This window comes from Lepeophtheirus salmonis, chromosome 4, assembly GCF_016086655.4.
Source record: "Lepeophtheirus salmonis chromosome 4, UVic_Lsal_1.4, whole genome shotgun sequence".
NCBI classification, from domain to species: Eukaryota; Metazoa; Arthropoda; class Copepoda; order Siphonostomatoida; family Caligidae; genus Lepeophtheirus; species Lepeophtheirus salmonis.
The window spans coordinates 35141203-35156366 of record NC_052134.2 but is presented as its reverse complement, the minus strand read 5'-3'; the positions used below and the strand labels follow the sequence as shown (position 1 = coordinate 35156366).

Sequence of the window (15164 nt, the reverse complement as noted above, 5' to 3'; positions counted from 1 at the left end):
TGCGATGTTCCTTCTTTAACCAGTATGAAGATAGAAGATACATAATAAGATTTACTTGCTAATCCGCTCCTTCCTTTGCCGTACTCATTGTTATAATTTCCTTTTTTTAAATCGATTCTAATATACATTTTCCCCTTTTCAATGACTTCAATAATTCGTTTTTTGGATATTTTTTTTTTTTGGTGCATTTTCTAATCTATAACGATTATTAGCGAAAATCAAACTTGGGCTCCAGAAACCAGGAATCTCGTCTGATCAGAATGAAACATATCCTTACTAACGTAACTGAAAATTCTTAACAGCTTTTATTCCATGTCTAAAGTCTGTATCTGTCTTCATTTTTGAAATAAATGCGTATTTATCATTTTTTTTCTAAGCGGACGTGCATCACACACACTATAACACACATAAATTATTTTGATTAAATAGGATATCCTTGAGAGACCCATTACAAAAACAAACAGAAACTGTTATCTTGTCATTCGAACACACCTGCACTATTTCATTAATACGACTACATTATTATTTCTTATAAAAAAAATATTTATATGATTTACATCAGGAGCACTATATACAGTGATCCCTGTGTACACGTTCGATGCTACATGCACACGCCTACAATATTTCATTAATACAACTACATTCTTATTTCTTAGATTAAAATAAATGTGTGCACACCTGAACACAAACATTTTGGAAGCATTGAAAAGTTGCAATTTATTTAGCAAAAATTAATCAATTAGAAAATGATAAACAACAATACTGACGTCATTTAAGCATGCTCTATAAAAGCAATATAACTTGAAGGGGAAGGAGATTTGGGGTAATTTATATTGTTGAATAATTTTATTAAAGAAAATATTAATAGGAAAATGATTAGAATTAAAAATGATATTCCCAATATTTTGTTAGATATTATAAATATTGTTTTGTTGTGTGTTTATCCTGATCAAAGGATACTTTTTATCGTTTCTTTTAAATATTGGTTGCCCGAAGATATGTTTCTGACTACAAAATTCCTTACATTTTTAATTATTTTACTTTAAGATCCTCTTCGGTCCAATGCCTACGGAAACTTTCTATCCTCTTCTTACTTAACAAATGGGGCCTCCTACTACTATGAACAAACTCCGGATCAAATAGACACTGTTATTGTGTATCTTCCTAAATCTTCTACACAAATGGGAGGTATCTTCAAATGCCAAGTCCGATTTGCAATTATATTCGATCCCACAGTCTTGCCCAATTCATCTCTTCCGGTAAGGAATTGATCCTTATACATCGTAGGACTTAGAAGATTCAATAATTCGTTAGAAACGTGAATCTGAATTGATACTATGTAAAATTTGAGTTATCCTAGGGTAAAACTAAATGGAAAAAGCTATTCTGTACTTTTTTTTAAAGTAACTTCAAATGATGTTTTTTTTTTGTTACACAAGATTCCGCAATTTTTTGCAAAAACTACTCTTTAAGGTGTCCCTATTTATATAGCAGGTGTGGGGTCAGTGATTAAAACCGGCTTTGAATTGAAGACGGCGTGCTAGGCCACCACGACGTATATCTCAGGAATGAGAATGTTATATTTGTCTTTTCAGACGACGTATGAGCTATCCGACTCTCGACAAAAAAACTTAGGGATCCTCTCTCGACACGATCTCCTCGCTTCTTACCCCAAGACAGCTCCTACCATAACCAAAGAGAACGATGAGGAAAAGAACGGCAATTTCCTTTTTGGAGATATGGTGAAGCTACACTGCGTCTCTGATATTGACTATACAGCACCACGGTAAGTATTGGGGCTTGTTTGAAGAAAATATTGAGCTCTTACTAGTTTCGCAGGGCTATAGGCTCCCAAACTAAGTAATGTTTATTCAAACTAGAATATGTAATATTTGCAAAAGTTTAATTGTCTGTGAATAGCTTCGGATTAATTTTCTGTGAAAAATTTAACATTTGAAACTTATTTTCAAAAAATTATATATTTAAAGTTTAATTTTCGAATTATTTTTCCAAATTTTTTTATTTTCTGAAGAGCTCTGGATTTTTGAAATAATAATTCAAAAAATTAATTTTATTGTTAAAAGATATTTTCTACGAAAAACATAATATTTGAAATGTTTTTTCAAGAAAAATATATATTTGAAATCTTTTTACCAAAAAAAAATTAATTTTCTGAGAATAGCTGTGGATTTTTGAAAAAAAAAAATCCAAAAAATTTAACTTACAAGAACTCCCAAAAAAAAAAATATGTATATATATTCCTGCAGATGCTAGGCACGAGTCGTTCTTTAGGCTAAACAAAGATACTTTGTGTTATCGCTTTAAATGTTGTCTTTAGATGACTTTTTCTCATTAAAAGCAGCTGATTCTATGTATTTATGAGTTTTAAAAATTATTTTCAAAAAATAAAAGTGAAAATTTTATTGAATATATCCCTTATAGCTTCCACTCAGCATAATGTATTACTCTGAAACTTTTAAATTATATTCCTCGTATTGAAGTACCTCTACAAAAAAAAAATCAGAAATATTAGTAAACAACCCCTATAGTCACTTCCTATGTTTCAAGTTTTTATGTCATTAATAATAATAATATTGCTACTCGTATAATGACCAAGGAATTTTGATACCTAATTTTAATTTCAAACAAACACCTGGTACGGCCGGGGGTTTACCGGTAGTTTCCGGCTAAATCCGACATGTCTATGCGCTGAAAATCGGCATGCCAACATACTAGAATTTGTCCGGCACTCTGGTTCTAACAGCCGTCAGTTGTATGCATCATAGCTAACTCTTTTTTTTTTTTGCTTCCAATTAAAAAAAGGAATGGTTAAAAAATATGAAAAATTGAACAAAATTAAATGCAAAATATAATTAAACGACTCAAAACTATCACCATCATCAATTTCTACTTAAATCACAATCTTGGAAGTGAAAACGAAAGCCATGTCTTGAATGGCACTTCCGACAACCACTTTTTTGTCAATAGTTTCTAATTTTATGTAAAAGGATACTGCCCCTGAATCCTTGCACTGAGTGGAAGGAAATGCAGAGAATTCCCAAAGAGTGATTGAATTCTCAGGAAATCCTGTTTCATGCCTTCCTCTCTCTGTTTGTCTGTCTCGTTCTGTCTGACTGTATCTCTTATCCTTTTTTACTTCATTTTCTCTATTTCTTTTCTTTCTTCTTTTTCTTAGAGGGCCGACCAGTGTGCGGTCCAAAAAAGCAAATGCCACCAAGGACGGCATAGAGTAGTGTCCTGGTACCAAGGGACGGCTCAATCTTTGAAGATTCTGATAATTACAAGAAGCTTATTTATTTTTGTAGCATCTTATGATTATATTCTCTATATTCTAGAATACTTCTAGAGGACCCAGTTATCTGTATGGTATCTTCCAAAAAAAAGGCCCAAAATCAATTACTAATTAGCCAATTATTTCCAACCATTGAATTATCTTTCAATAACGGTTGATTTATTGTTCACGGCCTAACAAGAGCGAAGTCAAATAGGGGATGAGCAAACTAAAAAATGTAGGCAGGATAGTGTGAAAATCTGTAGTTTGTATTACTAGTTGTTTTAAAAAATGGCACATGCTGAGAAGGATTTCCACATCGCCCTCTATGTGAGTAACATAGACTTATATTTTCATTGAATAATATTTTCATTCACGGAGTTGTACTATTTTGCCGTTAGACACTATTGCTTTGTTTAAAAATTAATTTAAGTAATAAAAAAAAACCGTTCATGCCCCATTATTCAACCAATCCACATTCAGAGCACTAATTAGTAGAAAATTAGCTGAAACATCATTAGCTTACAACAAAATACATTGTACATTTTTGTTTTAGTGATAAATCCATAGTGGGGAAGGATTGACTAACTGTTACAAATTGATATTGATCCTTTTTGTTGTTTCTTTCCCAGTATTGGAGAAAAGGACCTTTTATAAATATATATATAGATATTTATAAAAAAAGAACATGGAGACATACATATCAAAGAGTCCTTAACAAATAATGGACAAAAGAATCTCGGAGGTTCTACAAATATATAGCACACACATAATCATAACGTGAATATAATTTATTGTAGATATCTATAATAATAAGAGAAAACATATCTTTAACGGAGTATATCTCTGTTTTTTTCGCTTTTCGTATCCAGTGGTTCGTGAATAAAATGTAGAAAATTCATAATTGTATTAAGAAACATTCATTTACAACTTTTTTTTTTTTTTTTGTATATTATTGTCCCATACGCCGGCCACGTTTGTAGTTGAGAAGAAGAGTACTCTTGAGTGAACATTAGACTGTCCCGTTTTCAGGTCAATATTTGCTCCCCCTGCACATAGACCTTTTCTGCTGATAACAATAAATATAACTGACTTAAGCAAAATTACAGACCTCAAATGTCATTTTTGGAGTAGTACAGATCTACATTGACTCGGATACAGTTCGGTTTAAATAATCTTTGGACGTAAATATTCGAGTAAATCTCGGGTACCAAAACTTTTGGCTCCAGATCTGAAGCAAATATTAGACCTCAATAAAAAAAGATCCGGATTACGTTTACGTTTTTACTGATTACATATTCCGAAACAATATATAATCCAATGTTATTACTATTAAAACATCATTATTCATTATTATTAGTTTATGTCGTTACCTATACTGTATCTCACAACCTCTCATCCGAAAAGTAACAGAAAAAAAGGAAAAACTCAGTTGGTAGTTGACCAATTCTTCCAAATATGGAATTATTATTCAATAATTGTTGATAATTTATATGAGCTAAATATGAACTAAGTCGAATCCAAGCAATCAAATTAAGAACAATGATTAGAGGTAAATTAGAAGAAATATCGAGAGCTGTTAACCAAATATATTCTAACACTTCGGATCCGGATCCACAAACCGTCCTATCTCTAGGTAAAGGCACTTAGTTTGGAAACAATATTCCATATTAAAGCCCTGTTCCAAAATTGGTACTATGAGTCGAAACCCGTACTTTTTATTTGTTTTAGTATTCGGTGTAGGATTTAAAAACATTGATTATCTTGTTTTTAATAATAATTTAAGAAGTCTAAGTTGACGTCTTCAATGATTTGCAGTTTCCAAGCTTTAGCAAACATAACATCTCAAAGTTTAATCCTAGTTGAATAAGTGATAGGGCTTGAAAAATGAGTTTTGTTACAAGAGGCCTAAAAATGACTTGAATTTGCTTATGTCAGTTTTTTTATTGTTCCCAGCAGAAAAAGGGGTTTTGTAGTGAGATAAAAATATTGACACGAATACGGGACAGTCTAGTAAGATTGCAGATTCCCACAGAAACAGAAAAAAAGTATAACTTTCTTTCGTGTAAAAAGAAAAGGAAACGTAGAGAAGTAAAAAAAAATAACATTATTTTTCCATGGAACCATTTAAATGATAACAAGAAGAAGATACAAAATAAATTCATTCATAAATCAACTGGCAAAAAAAACAGGGGGAAAACCCCTAGTTATAATCACGTCTATCAATGCTCTAACACAAGACTATATTAAATGTATGTATATTGTATTTAAATTTACCTTGCGGGGAACAAGAACAAAAAAAAAAAAAACATCATACAAAAAACTTGATATGTTTCCTTGTAAAAATTATAGTTTCTATTCTTTTATATACTTCTACGTAGAGTTGTAAAAACAAAGTACTTTCGGTATGTTAAAAAGACACTGAAAATTAACATAGCAGCCCGGACAATTTGAAGAATATTTAGGAGAAAAGGAGCTTACATAGTTGTCATTATGTTGAAATAGAATAGCAAAATACCCCTCTTAGTTCCTTGGCTTCTTGAAATCTTTTTCTCACAAGATGTGTCTTTTTATGATACAATGATATGATGACGTTATTACTGTACCATTTTTCGCCTGACCTATGCAATTTTTTCTTGTATAGTTAACTTAAATAAGAGGGATAGGTTGTATAGTCAGGGACTTCCGCAGAGGGAGGGCTGAAGGGGCTGTAGACCGCCCCCCCCAAATTAAGGAATTTTTGCTTTATATTAGAAAATTTAATACTTGAATTTATTTTTCAAAAAGTTTAACATTTGAAATTTAATGTAGTTTTTCCAAGGTTAATAGTCATACAAGGTCATAACATAACGCATGTACAACTGATGTTTGACTTACACCGCACTTTTTAATATTGACGTCATAGTGTACTACTGGTTGCCTGTCTTCCTCAAAATCTGTTTTTCTTGCCCAGCAGTCGGTGCGATACATTAAATTGAAAATTCCAGCAAGAGTGACGTCATAGACTATAACTGGTTGTGTGTTTTGTAAAAATCTGGCTATCTTGCCAAGCAGTCGGTAGGATAAATCAAATTGAAAATTCTAGAAAGCCCGATTACGTAATAGTCTAACCTTGTATTTCTATTAAACTTGAGTTTTTCCAAAAAAATTAATGTTTCTAATTTTTTTTCCAAAAATTAATTTTGCAAAAATTTTTGAATAGCTGTGAATTTTAAATTTTTTCCAAAAAAAATTTAGTTTTTTGAAATTTTTTTGAATAGCTTTGAATTTTTAAATTTTTTTCGTAATTAGATTTTCTAAATTTTTTTCTAAATAAATTAATTCTCTGCGAATAACTAAGATTTTTTAATTCTTCTTCCAAATAAATCCAAAAAATCCCCACCTCCCCCCCAAAAAAAAAAAAAAAATATTCTGCAGACGCCACTCATAGTAGATATAGTTGTTAAAAATATTACCTGCTGATGTAATAAAAAATAACCGATAATGTAAATAAACATGATAATCCTGATAATTAGAAGAATATTTTGGAAGAGGTCATTCAATTTTATTCGAAAAGCTGTGAGCAGCTATGAAATGAGGGAAATAAACGCAAGCCCCACCAGCACGGAAATACACATGAATTATTCTAATATAGTTTTAGTCTTCGTATTTCTCACGCTAGTGACTACTTTAAACTTAGATATACTCTCTTCAAAATTAATAAACAAATGATACCAGAGGTTTTTCAATTTAGTTACAGAGTAATATTGAATTAAATTGTTACATAGACCACTACTCTGTAGAATTATTGATCATGTGTTCTTCGTTTTATCATTTGGTGTATAGCTTTGGTCAAATGTATCCCTGAAAGGAAGGAAATAAACACAACTACTATTCCGTACCGAGCAAGGGCATAGACAGTAATTACACTGATGTTAATCTTTAATTCTACTCCCAGTCCAATACTTATAATTCCCAACGAATCCTCAGTTTTACTCTTCGTTTTTCATGGGACTTAGTCACTGTATACTTGGCTGTATTCTCTTCAAGAATAAAAGAATGATTTGACTCAAAATCAGAGTAGAATTGAGGATCGACATCAAAGTAGTGTATGCCCTTATCTTTTCTTCATATACATATACGGAGTGAGTTTTGTGTTTCTTTCTTTCATCTCATAGCTACTTGTAGCTATTGTAATAAAACGTCATGACAGATAAGCAGCAGCTCTTTCTCAAACATTCTACAAATTGTCAGGATTACCATGTCTATTTTCGATTTCTTTTATCAATACCGCCACTACTTCCGGTTTTAGCATGAGTAGGTTAGGGAAAAGGAAAATGTGCAGGCTTTTTTCTTTTTTTAAACTTTACATTTTTTTTACTTCACTATAAAATTTAAAAAAATCCAGAACGATTTTTATTTTTCAAATGACTTTTTCTAATTAATAAATATATATGCTCTGGAATGACATTTTTTTAAATAATATTTTATTTTATCTTTTAAATGACCTGTTTTTGGAAAAGATTAATTATTTTTGCGGCTTTAAAAAAAAAACTAAATTCCTTTCTTCCCAATATATCATAAATACCTCTTTTTTTTAAATCTATCCAGTGCAGGATCCCGAAGCAAACGCCCCTTCTGAGACAGCCCTGCCCTTTGTATGTAAAGTTTATTACTCACGAGTTTTTCAGTTAATTGTCTAGGCTCCATAGAATAAATGATGTTATCCAGATTAAATCAATTATTAGATACATCAATATAGCAAATACAAGGCAAATAGTTGAATAGTAGGAATAGCTACAATTTTATTCAATCAGAGATCTGCTCACTTAGCTAACTAACTCCTTTTGATAGGTTATTGCTGCACAATGATTTACTATTATGTAACAAGCTTGTGATTATAAAAACTGTTTAGATTAACTGAGTAATTAATTTACAATACTCAAACCCTAATTATTAATAACTCCCCACGAATCATCAGTGCTACTCTATGTCTTTCATGTGCACATGTGCTTGTATGTATGTAGTCACTTTATACTTGGATGTTATCTCTTTAAGAATAAAAGAATGATTAGACTCACAATCAGAGTAAATTTGAGGATCTTTTTTTATAAATCTTATATGATTTAATTAGTGGAGATTAAATAAAGTTACTTTGTTTGCTAGAGCTTATAACTGATTTATCAAAGCAAAGAAATGTTGTACATTACGACCAAGTCGTTTCTATCCCTCTCAATCTCTTCAATTATAAGAATCCATTTTGTAACGAAGAAGTGTACTTTGTATTCACCATAAATATCCCCGGGGACAAGTCACTGCCACGTAGTGTGACCATGTTAATAAATTGTTAGATGTGACATATTACAAGTCTCCTTTTCAAATATCAAATTTCCTAGAAAAAAACAAAAATTCCTCTCTAGTCCACCCCCTACAGAACCCCCTGATAACAGGTTTTCCAACCAGAGGGCATCCACAGATGACCAGAGTAGCCAATTACTCCTCATCAAATTTTTTTCTCTTCCAGAATAGAATGGTTGTATGTAGGCAATGGAGGACAGCTCTACGCCCTCAAATGGGATCAACTCATTCCATATCCAAATGAAATACTCCAAAATGGATTTGAGCAATCCAGCCTAGGACTTGAGTCTGCTCTAGAAGGACATCGAGAATTTATTTGCATTACGACCTATGATCAAGGTGGCATTCTGCAGGACAAGCCCATTGTGACGTAAGTGATTCCTCATGTATTTTACATTAGACAGTCCTGTTTCTTGTTTATATTTAGTTTAGTAACATTCCAGTTTAGTTCAGTACAGACCATTAATTTAGATAGTCGTCCTTTGCACTCTCAGTACCAGAACCAATTTAAAAAAAAAAAGTGGAGTGATGTCAACAAGGACCTAACTTTATAAGTTTTAGGACTGATATAAAGTACTGAACTTGACTAGACCAATATTGAACTGGATAGGACTGCATTCTTCAGTTCTTAATAAGGACTGAGACAACACCAGTTATATTTCCCCCACATCAATAAAAAAATCCTGGATAGAATAAAAAACTAACTTGGATAAAGTTATCTAATGCCATATTAATTTGAAAAAATAGGAATTTTGGGTTAAATACGCCTTCTTATTAGTTTCTTCTACTTGTATGATGTTAACAGTCAAAAATTGTCCTTTTTTAACTACTGGTATTTGTTTTATGAAAAAAAAATAGTTTGCACCTTGTATTTAATCATTTCAGGGTTGTTAGTTAGATGTGCTACTCCAAGATTTGAGGTTCCCTGTTTTATCAAAGATTATGCTCCTCCTTTTTGTTCAACAAGTAGCTATCACTTGAACTAGTGATACATTTTGATATTCCACTTCTCCTCATCTTTGACAAAACAGGGAAATACTTTTTACTAATAAACTAAATAATATATATAGCTCAATTATTTACTCATTAAAGAGGGTAATCCAAATAAATATTGCTTTCCCCAAGACAAAAATGATTTGAGGTCCTTAAACTTTTTCAAACGACAGCACGATAACAGTACTGTCCATGCAAGGAATACTCTGTATATGGAACGTGCAATCTTCTTTGACCAATTAAATTCTGTTTTGTTTTTTAAATATTCATCAAATTAATTGGTCAGATGGAGTTGAAAATGCGAAAATATAAGTCAACATTATTACTACATCTGACCTTGGAATTGTCTTTAATGTCAATCTACATAATGAATGATTCAAGGTAATTTTACCGGGTATACTTTTGCCTCTTGAAAATTTGACCACATTTTTTATTCACCGCCTTTTTACATTATAGATTCGTACTTAACCTTTAGTCTTTTCTTTTTGTTGCTAGAGTTTTTGCATTTCTTTAAGTATCAACTATGAGTAAGGTGCCATTAGTCAATGAGTCCTTTCGAAATAGACTATGGATCCCGGATCAAATCTTTTCCTAATAAACAATATTCCTTCGCTATTTCCTGACTTTTTTAAATACTTATTCAGATCTACATATAGATCTGAGATACAACAGGTAATGAAAAAAGGGGAATGCATCAAAATCTCCAGTAGCCGAAAATGTTCGCAGCAAAATTACTGGCTAAGATAACGTACATTTTCTTCCCTAGGAGTGATTGTGAATCAAATCTACGCAAATTGAGTTCAAGTGAATAATTTCTCACGAGTTGTTCACTGAGTTATAAGTATGAATTGAAAGAGGGAATTGAATTAAAACAAATGTGTATTGAGTCTTATAAAATGTTTAGATAGCTATATTTATTCATTTTATTCGGAATACAAACAATATATAGACACCTAATTCCGTCCGTAGGAGGGGCCTGCAGAGGCTGTAAAATTATTTTTTTTGTGAACAACAGTGGATTTATTAAGTTTTTTTTCCTAAAAAAACTTCCTTTTTATAAACAAATATCCTTTTTTTAAAATTTAAATGTCTCAAACCAAAATTATCTAAGAGGTCTTAAAATTTGCCGAAGCTGGTTATATAATTGTGTCTAGCAGAATAAGAATTTGTACTGAAGAAAAACAAATTTGCCAGAAAACGGGACAGTCTATATGTATGTACATATTTTAAAAAGTGATTTTATTCTGTAGTGTATTATAATTTTTAATTATTAATATATGAAGTAATCTCTTTTTTTCTCCTTATTAAATGACATTTTATACATATATGAAGAATCTCTTTCAAAAGTTAATAATAAATTTATTATTTTGTGAAAAAGTTTTTTATGAGATATATAAAAAAAGTTATTAATGAAAAAACTTAAAACGTTAAGACTCGTCATATTATTAATACAAACTGCAATTATTCCCCTTCTATGATACATAGTATTTGAATTACCTCTTCATTCAAATTACATCTTATGAATATTGTTTTTATTTTATTTTTATAGGAAGACATCGTACAAAATCCAATATGAAGGGATAACATTTGAGGATCCAGATCCCATTGGTCTCACAGAGAAGGGTCTATCAGAGAATAAAGTGCTTATGATTGTGATTGCAAGTCTAGTTGGAGTGATTCTACTTGCTATATCCATTATTATTTGTTTTTCAGTTCGTTGTTATAAAAAAAACGGCTGTCAACTTTGATTTGCATACTAATATTTCTGTTGTTTTGATGTAAGGCTAATCATACTTTGAGATATTTTTAATGTGTTATTAACATTCATTTATTAAACGGCAAATACAGACAATTACTAATCCAGATTCTATGTTAACTGGAAACTTTGTTTCTTTATTATAAAGTGTTTTTACGTGACGTGATCATTCTGATTGTTGGTCATCTTGGGAGAGACAGAAATAATTTTCCTGATTCCTAAATATAATTTATGAAGATATTTGAACTCTTAAACAAAAAGGCATATTTTAAATCACATAACCTTTTCATAGGGTTGTTGTTGAGGTTTGAGGATTATAATATTCAAATTTATAAGAAACAAATAAAGTATTTACGTAGCACGTGTATATAAATGATAGTAACAGGGGTGCAGGGGCTTCAAGGATGTACCCCCCCCCCTTCCAAATCAATGAATTTTTGTCTTAATCTAAACATCATTATCACCTATAAAATTTTAATTGGAAAACAATTTTTTAAGGAATTATTTTCTAAAAAAAAGGTCAATGATCAAATTCAGGTCCAAGGGATTCTTTTTTAAATTCGTTCTGGTAAATCCCCCTTAACAATCAAAGTAATTAAAAATAAAAACTTACACCACAAAGTCTTAGTTTTTTGCTTCATCTTGTAGTCGAAGTTTTAGTAAGATTTTGAGACATAAAATTCTTTCATTTTGTTTTCATAAATACCTACACTCTACCCCTCAAACAGAAGTAGGCTAGAATGATTTTTCAATTTATATTTAAAACTATTCTGAAAAGTTTTTGGGTGCGTCGCAAGTTGCCAAAAAGTAGTAGAAATTAATTGTAGCGATGAAATAATTTAATTTTCTGAGAATAGCTTTGGATTTTTGAAATTTTTTATAAATAGCTGTAGATTTTGGATTTTTTTTGAAAATGGCTGTAGATTTTTGATTTTTTTTTGCAAATAGCCGTTGATTTTTGATTTTTTTATATATAATTTTTTTGAGAATAACCTTGGATTTTTGAAATTTTTTGTCAATTGCCGTGAATTTTTGAATTTTTTCAAAAAATTTAATACTTGAAATTTATTTGCAGAAAAATTTAATTTTTCCATTTTTTTTCCAAAAAGTTTTAAAAATTAATCGCCTTAATGAAAGAATAATAAAATTAGATTTAAGGGGCTTTATCGGTCCCAAATTACTTCAATAAAAGTTTCAACTATAGTTTGGTTGAATATTTCCTCAATGAGTAGCTCAAGTATCTAAATTTTGTAATAAATTCTTAACATATTTTTACGTTCTGTATTTTCAATCACTCTCAAGCAAAATATATTTTTATATGAATTATTTTCTGGATGTAATAATTCCTTGTTTTCTTCCTAATTGTCATATTATAAATGTGTAAAAGGTAGATGCTACCAAAAATAGGGTTTTTCATTTTTTTTTTATTATTTTTTTAGGACTTCAAAGCCATTTTCTCAAATTAAGAAAGGTCAGGAAATATATACCTTTTATAAATCTTGAAATATTTTACTAGGATGTTTGAGTTAGTACTTTCATTGCACTTGCTTTCTAATATAGGGGTAAAAAATGAACCTGAATCATACTTAAAAGTGTCAAAATTGTGGCATTTCAGAAAAACCATTTTCTGAAAAGTAAACTAAAGTCTAATAGGTATAATGTCTTTTTTGAGTACAAATACAAACAAAAAACGGTATTTTCTTGCTCTTAGGCGTATATTATGCTGGTGTTACCTTTAACACCTCACTAGAAAGTAGCTGCACTTCATCAATAACAATAAACATAACCTTTACTTATACTCAAATTGGTCCACAATAATCCAAATGAAAAGTTTAATACTTAATTTACGTATACTAAGTATAATTTGAAATAAAAGATACCCTTTTTAAATAATATAGAAATAACCATTTTTTTAATCTTCTTCCCTTAAACGATATGAAACGATAATTTTTTCTAATGGGGTCACTAATTGATTTTTGTTGGGGCCATCAGAAGTTTTTATGAACACTGACTTTCCTCAGACTTGGAACCATATATACTTGTACCTTATTTGAATTCAAAGCCAATAGACTCTTGCTTAAAAAAGGATAACTCTTATATATTTCTGTAATTTCGCTGTGTATCCAATTTTACATGGTTCTGAGTCAAGTTCTCGTTACAGTTACAGACTATCAAATATAAAACATGAAGGGGCTCTTATGGTCTATGGGTGACTTATTCTTTGAGTTATAAAAACGAAATGATTATTAGATCAAAAAAGACCTGGTAATGCTTCGGATTATTGTTTCGACTTAGTCTGAGACCGATTTTTTTCCCTTCCGGCTTTAAGTTATTTTTTCTAGACTAATTTCCGAATCATGAACTGATTGTCCCCCCATCACAATCATGCAAGGCTTACGCCATGCATGATCCACAGGGGTGGGGAAAAAAAAGGATTTTTTTCTTTTTAATAGAAAATTTAAATTAATTTTCGGAATTTTTTCGAAAAAATTAAATTTTCTGTAAATTGCTAATGATTTTTGAAATTTTTCACCAACAAGTTTTATATTTGAAATTAAATTGTTCAAATATTTTGAGATCAGATATAAATTTTTGAAAATTTCAAAAAAATTTCCCATGGATTTTTTGTAAATAGCCGTGAATTCTATATTTCTTTTTCAAAAAGATTTACTATTTGAAATTTAATTTTTGAATTTTTTTCCAAAAAATATAATTTTTTGAGAGTAGTTATTGACTTTTGAAACTTTTTCCCGAAAAATTGAAAATTTGAAATTTATTTTTTGTTAACTCCTGTGATTTTTGGTTCCAAAAATGTATTTTTTTTTAGAATAACTATTGATTTTTGAAATTTTTCCCACAAAAAGTTTAATTTTTGCATTATGATTTTGTTTTTAGAAATATAATCTTGGGGACGCCCTTGTACACATATAAAGCACTTCAAACTTCATATATATTTCACTATACGGATGTTCAAAATTTGAAAAAGTACATGACGTCATCAAAAATGCATCTATTAACTCGTTTTTGGAACAATTTTTTATAAGATAGATCTAGACAGTTATTTTCCTTCAGACTGATTCCTACCGATTTTCTTTAGCCCTACAACAACCACTAGATTAATTGATGGTCTGAATTTCGTCATTTTTAAAATTGAACTTTCTGTCTTTTATCAGCAAACGCATTTGTGTTTACTTTATATTTAGATTATCTCCCTTCAATAATTAAAGAATAATTAATATAGCTCTGTACTAATCTGAAATCATATGTATTTTAGGCATGTTAAAAAAAAAACTAAAAATCAACATGGTTTCGCTGACAATTTGAAGAATGTTTTGGATGAGATCAGCTACAATCAGAGGAGGAGAGAAGGAAATAAAGAAGGAAATTGGCAAGAATTACTCCGATGTCGATCCCCAATATTACTCTGTGCCCAACTAGGACTTACAATTATAACTCCGATAAAATTCATCAAGGTTACTCTCTGTCTTCTATGAACACATACGGATGCTCAATCAGGTTTTGAATATAATAGGAAAAGAAGTTCAGTTGTTAAATAATAATACATGACAACAGCTGAAGAAAATAAAACTTATTCTTCTGATTACCAATCCCAAAAAAGCAGGCCAGCTAGAAAGTGCACACGATTTACATCACTAGTCTAGATTTCCAACTAGAAAAAGCAGCTCCCGCTCTCTATGACATTTTTTTACGGCGAGCATTCATTGGAGCAAATATCATCTAAGTAACACTCATTTGAGCAAGACTTTATTTGGGCGAGCTTCTTTT

The 15164-nt window shown here is 30.5% G+C and overlaps 2 protein-coding genes across 7 annotated transcripts in view; one reads left to right on the top strand and one right to left on the bottom strand.

Moving 5' to 3' along the window:
* LOC121115814 (protein amalgam) overlaps positions 1-15164 on the bottom strand; it is an 89681-nt gene that overhangs the window by 30655 nt on the left and 43862 nt on the right. The gene's annotated exons all lie outside the window — the stretch shown is intronic.
* Positions 1047-11487, top strand: LOC121115815 (uncharacterized). Its single transcript, XM_040709966.2, has 4 exons — positions 1047-1259; positions 1596-1786; positions 8796-8999; positions 11172-11487. The coding sequence occupies exons 1-4, from the start codon at positions 1182-1184 to the stop codon at positions 11368-11370; spliced, it is 672 nt and encodes a 223-aa protein (XP_040565900.2). The 5' UTR covers positions 1047-1181; the 3' UTR covers positions 11371-11487.

Excerpts from the sequence above, each read along its gene's own strand:
- LOC121115815 (XM_040709966.2), top strand. The coding sequence starts at position 1,182 with ATGGGAGGTATCTTCAAATGCCAAGTCCGATTTGCAATTATATTCGAT. Across the intron at positions 1,260-1,595 it reads TGCCCAATTCATCTCTTCCG|ACGACGTATGAGCTATCCGA; the intron begins GTAAGGAATTGA and ends TTGTCTTTTCAG. Across the intron at positions 9,000-11,171 it reads CAGGACAAGCCCATTGTGAC|GAAGACATCGTACAAAATCC; the intron begins GTAAGTGATTCC and ends TTATTTTTATAG.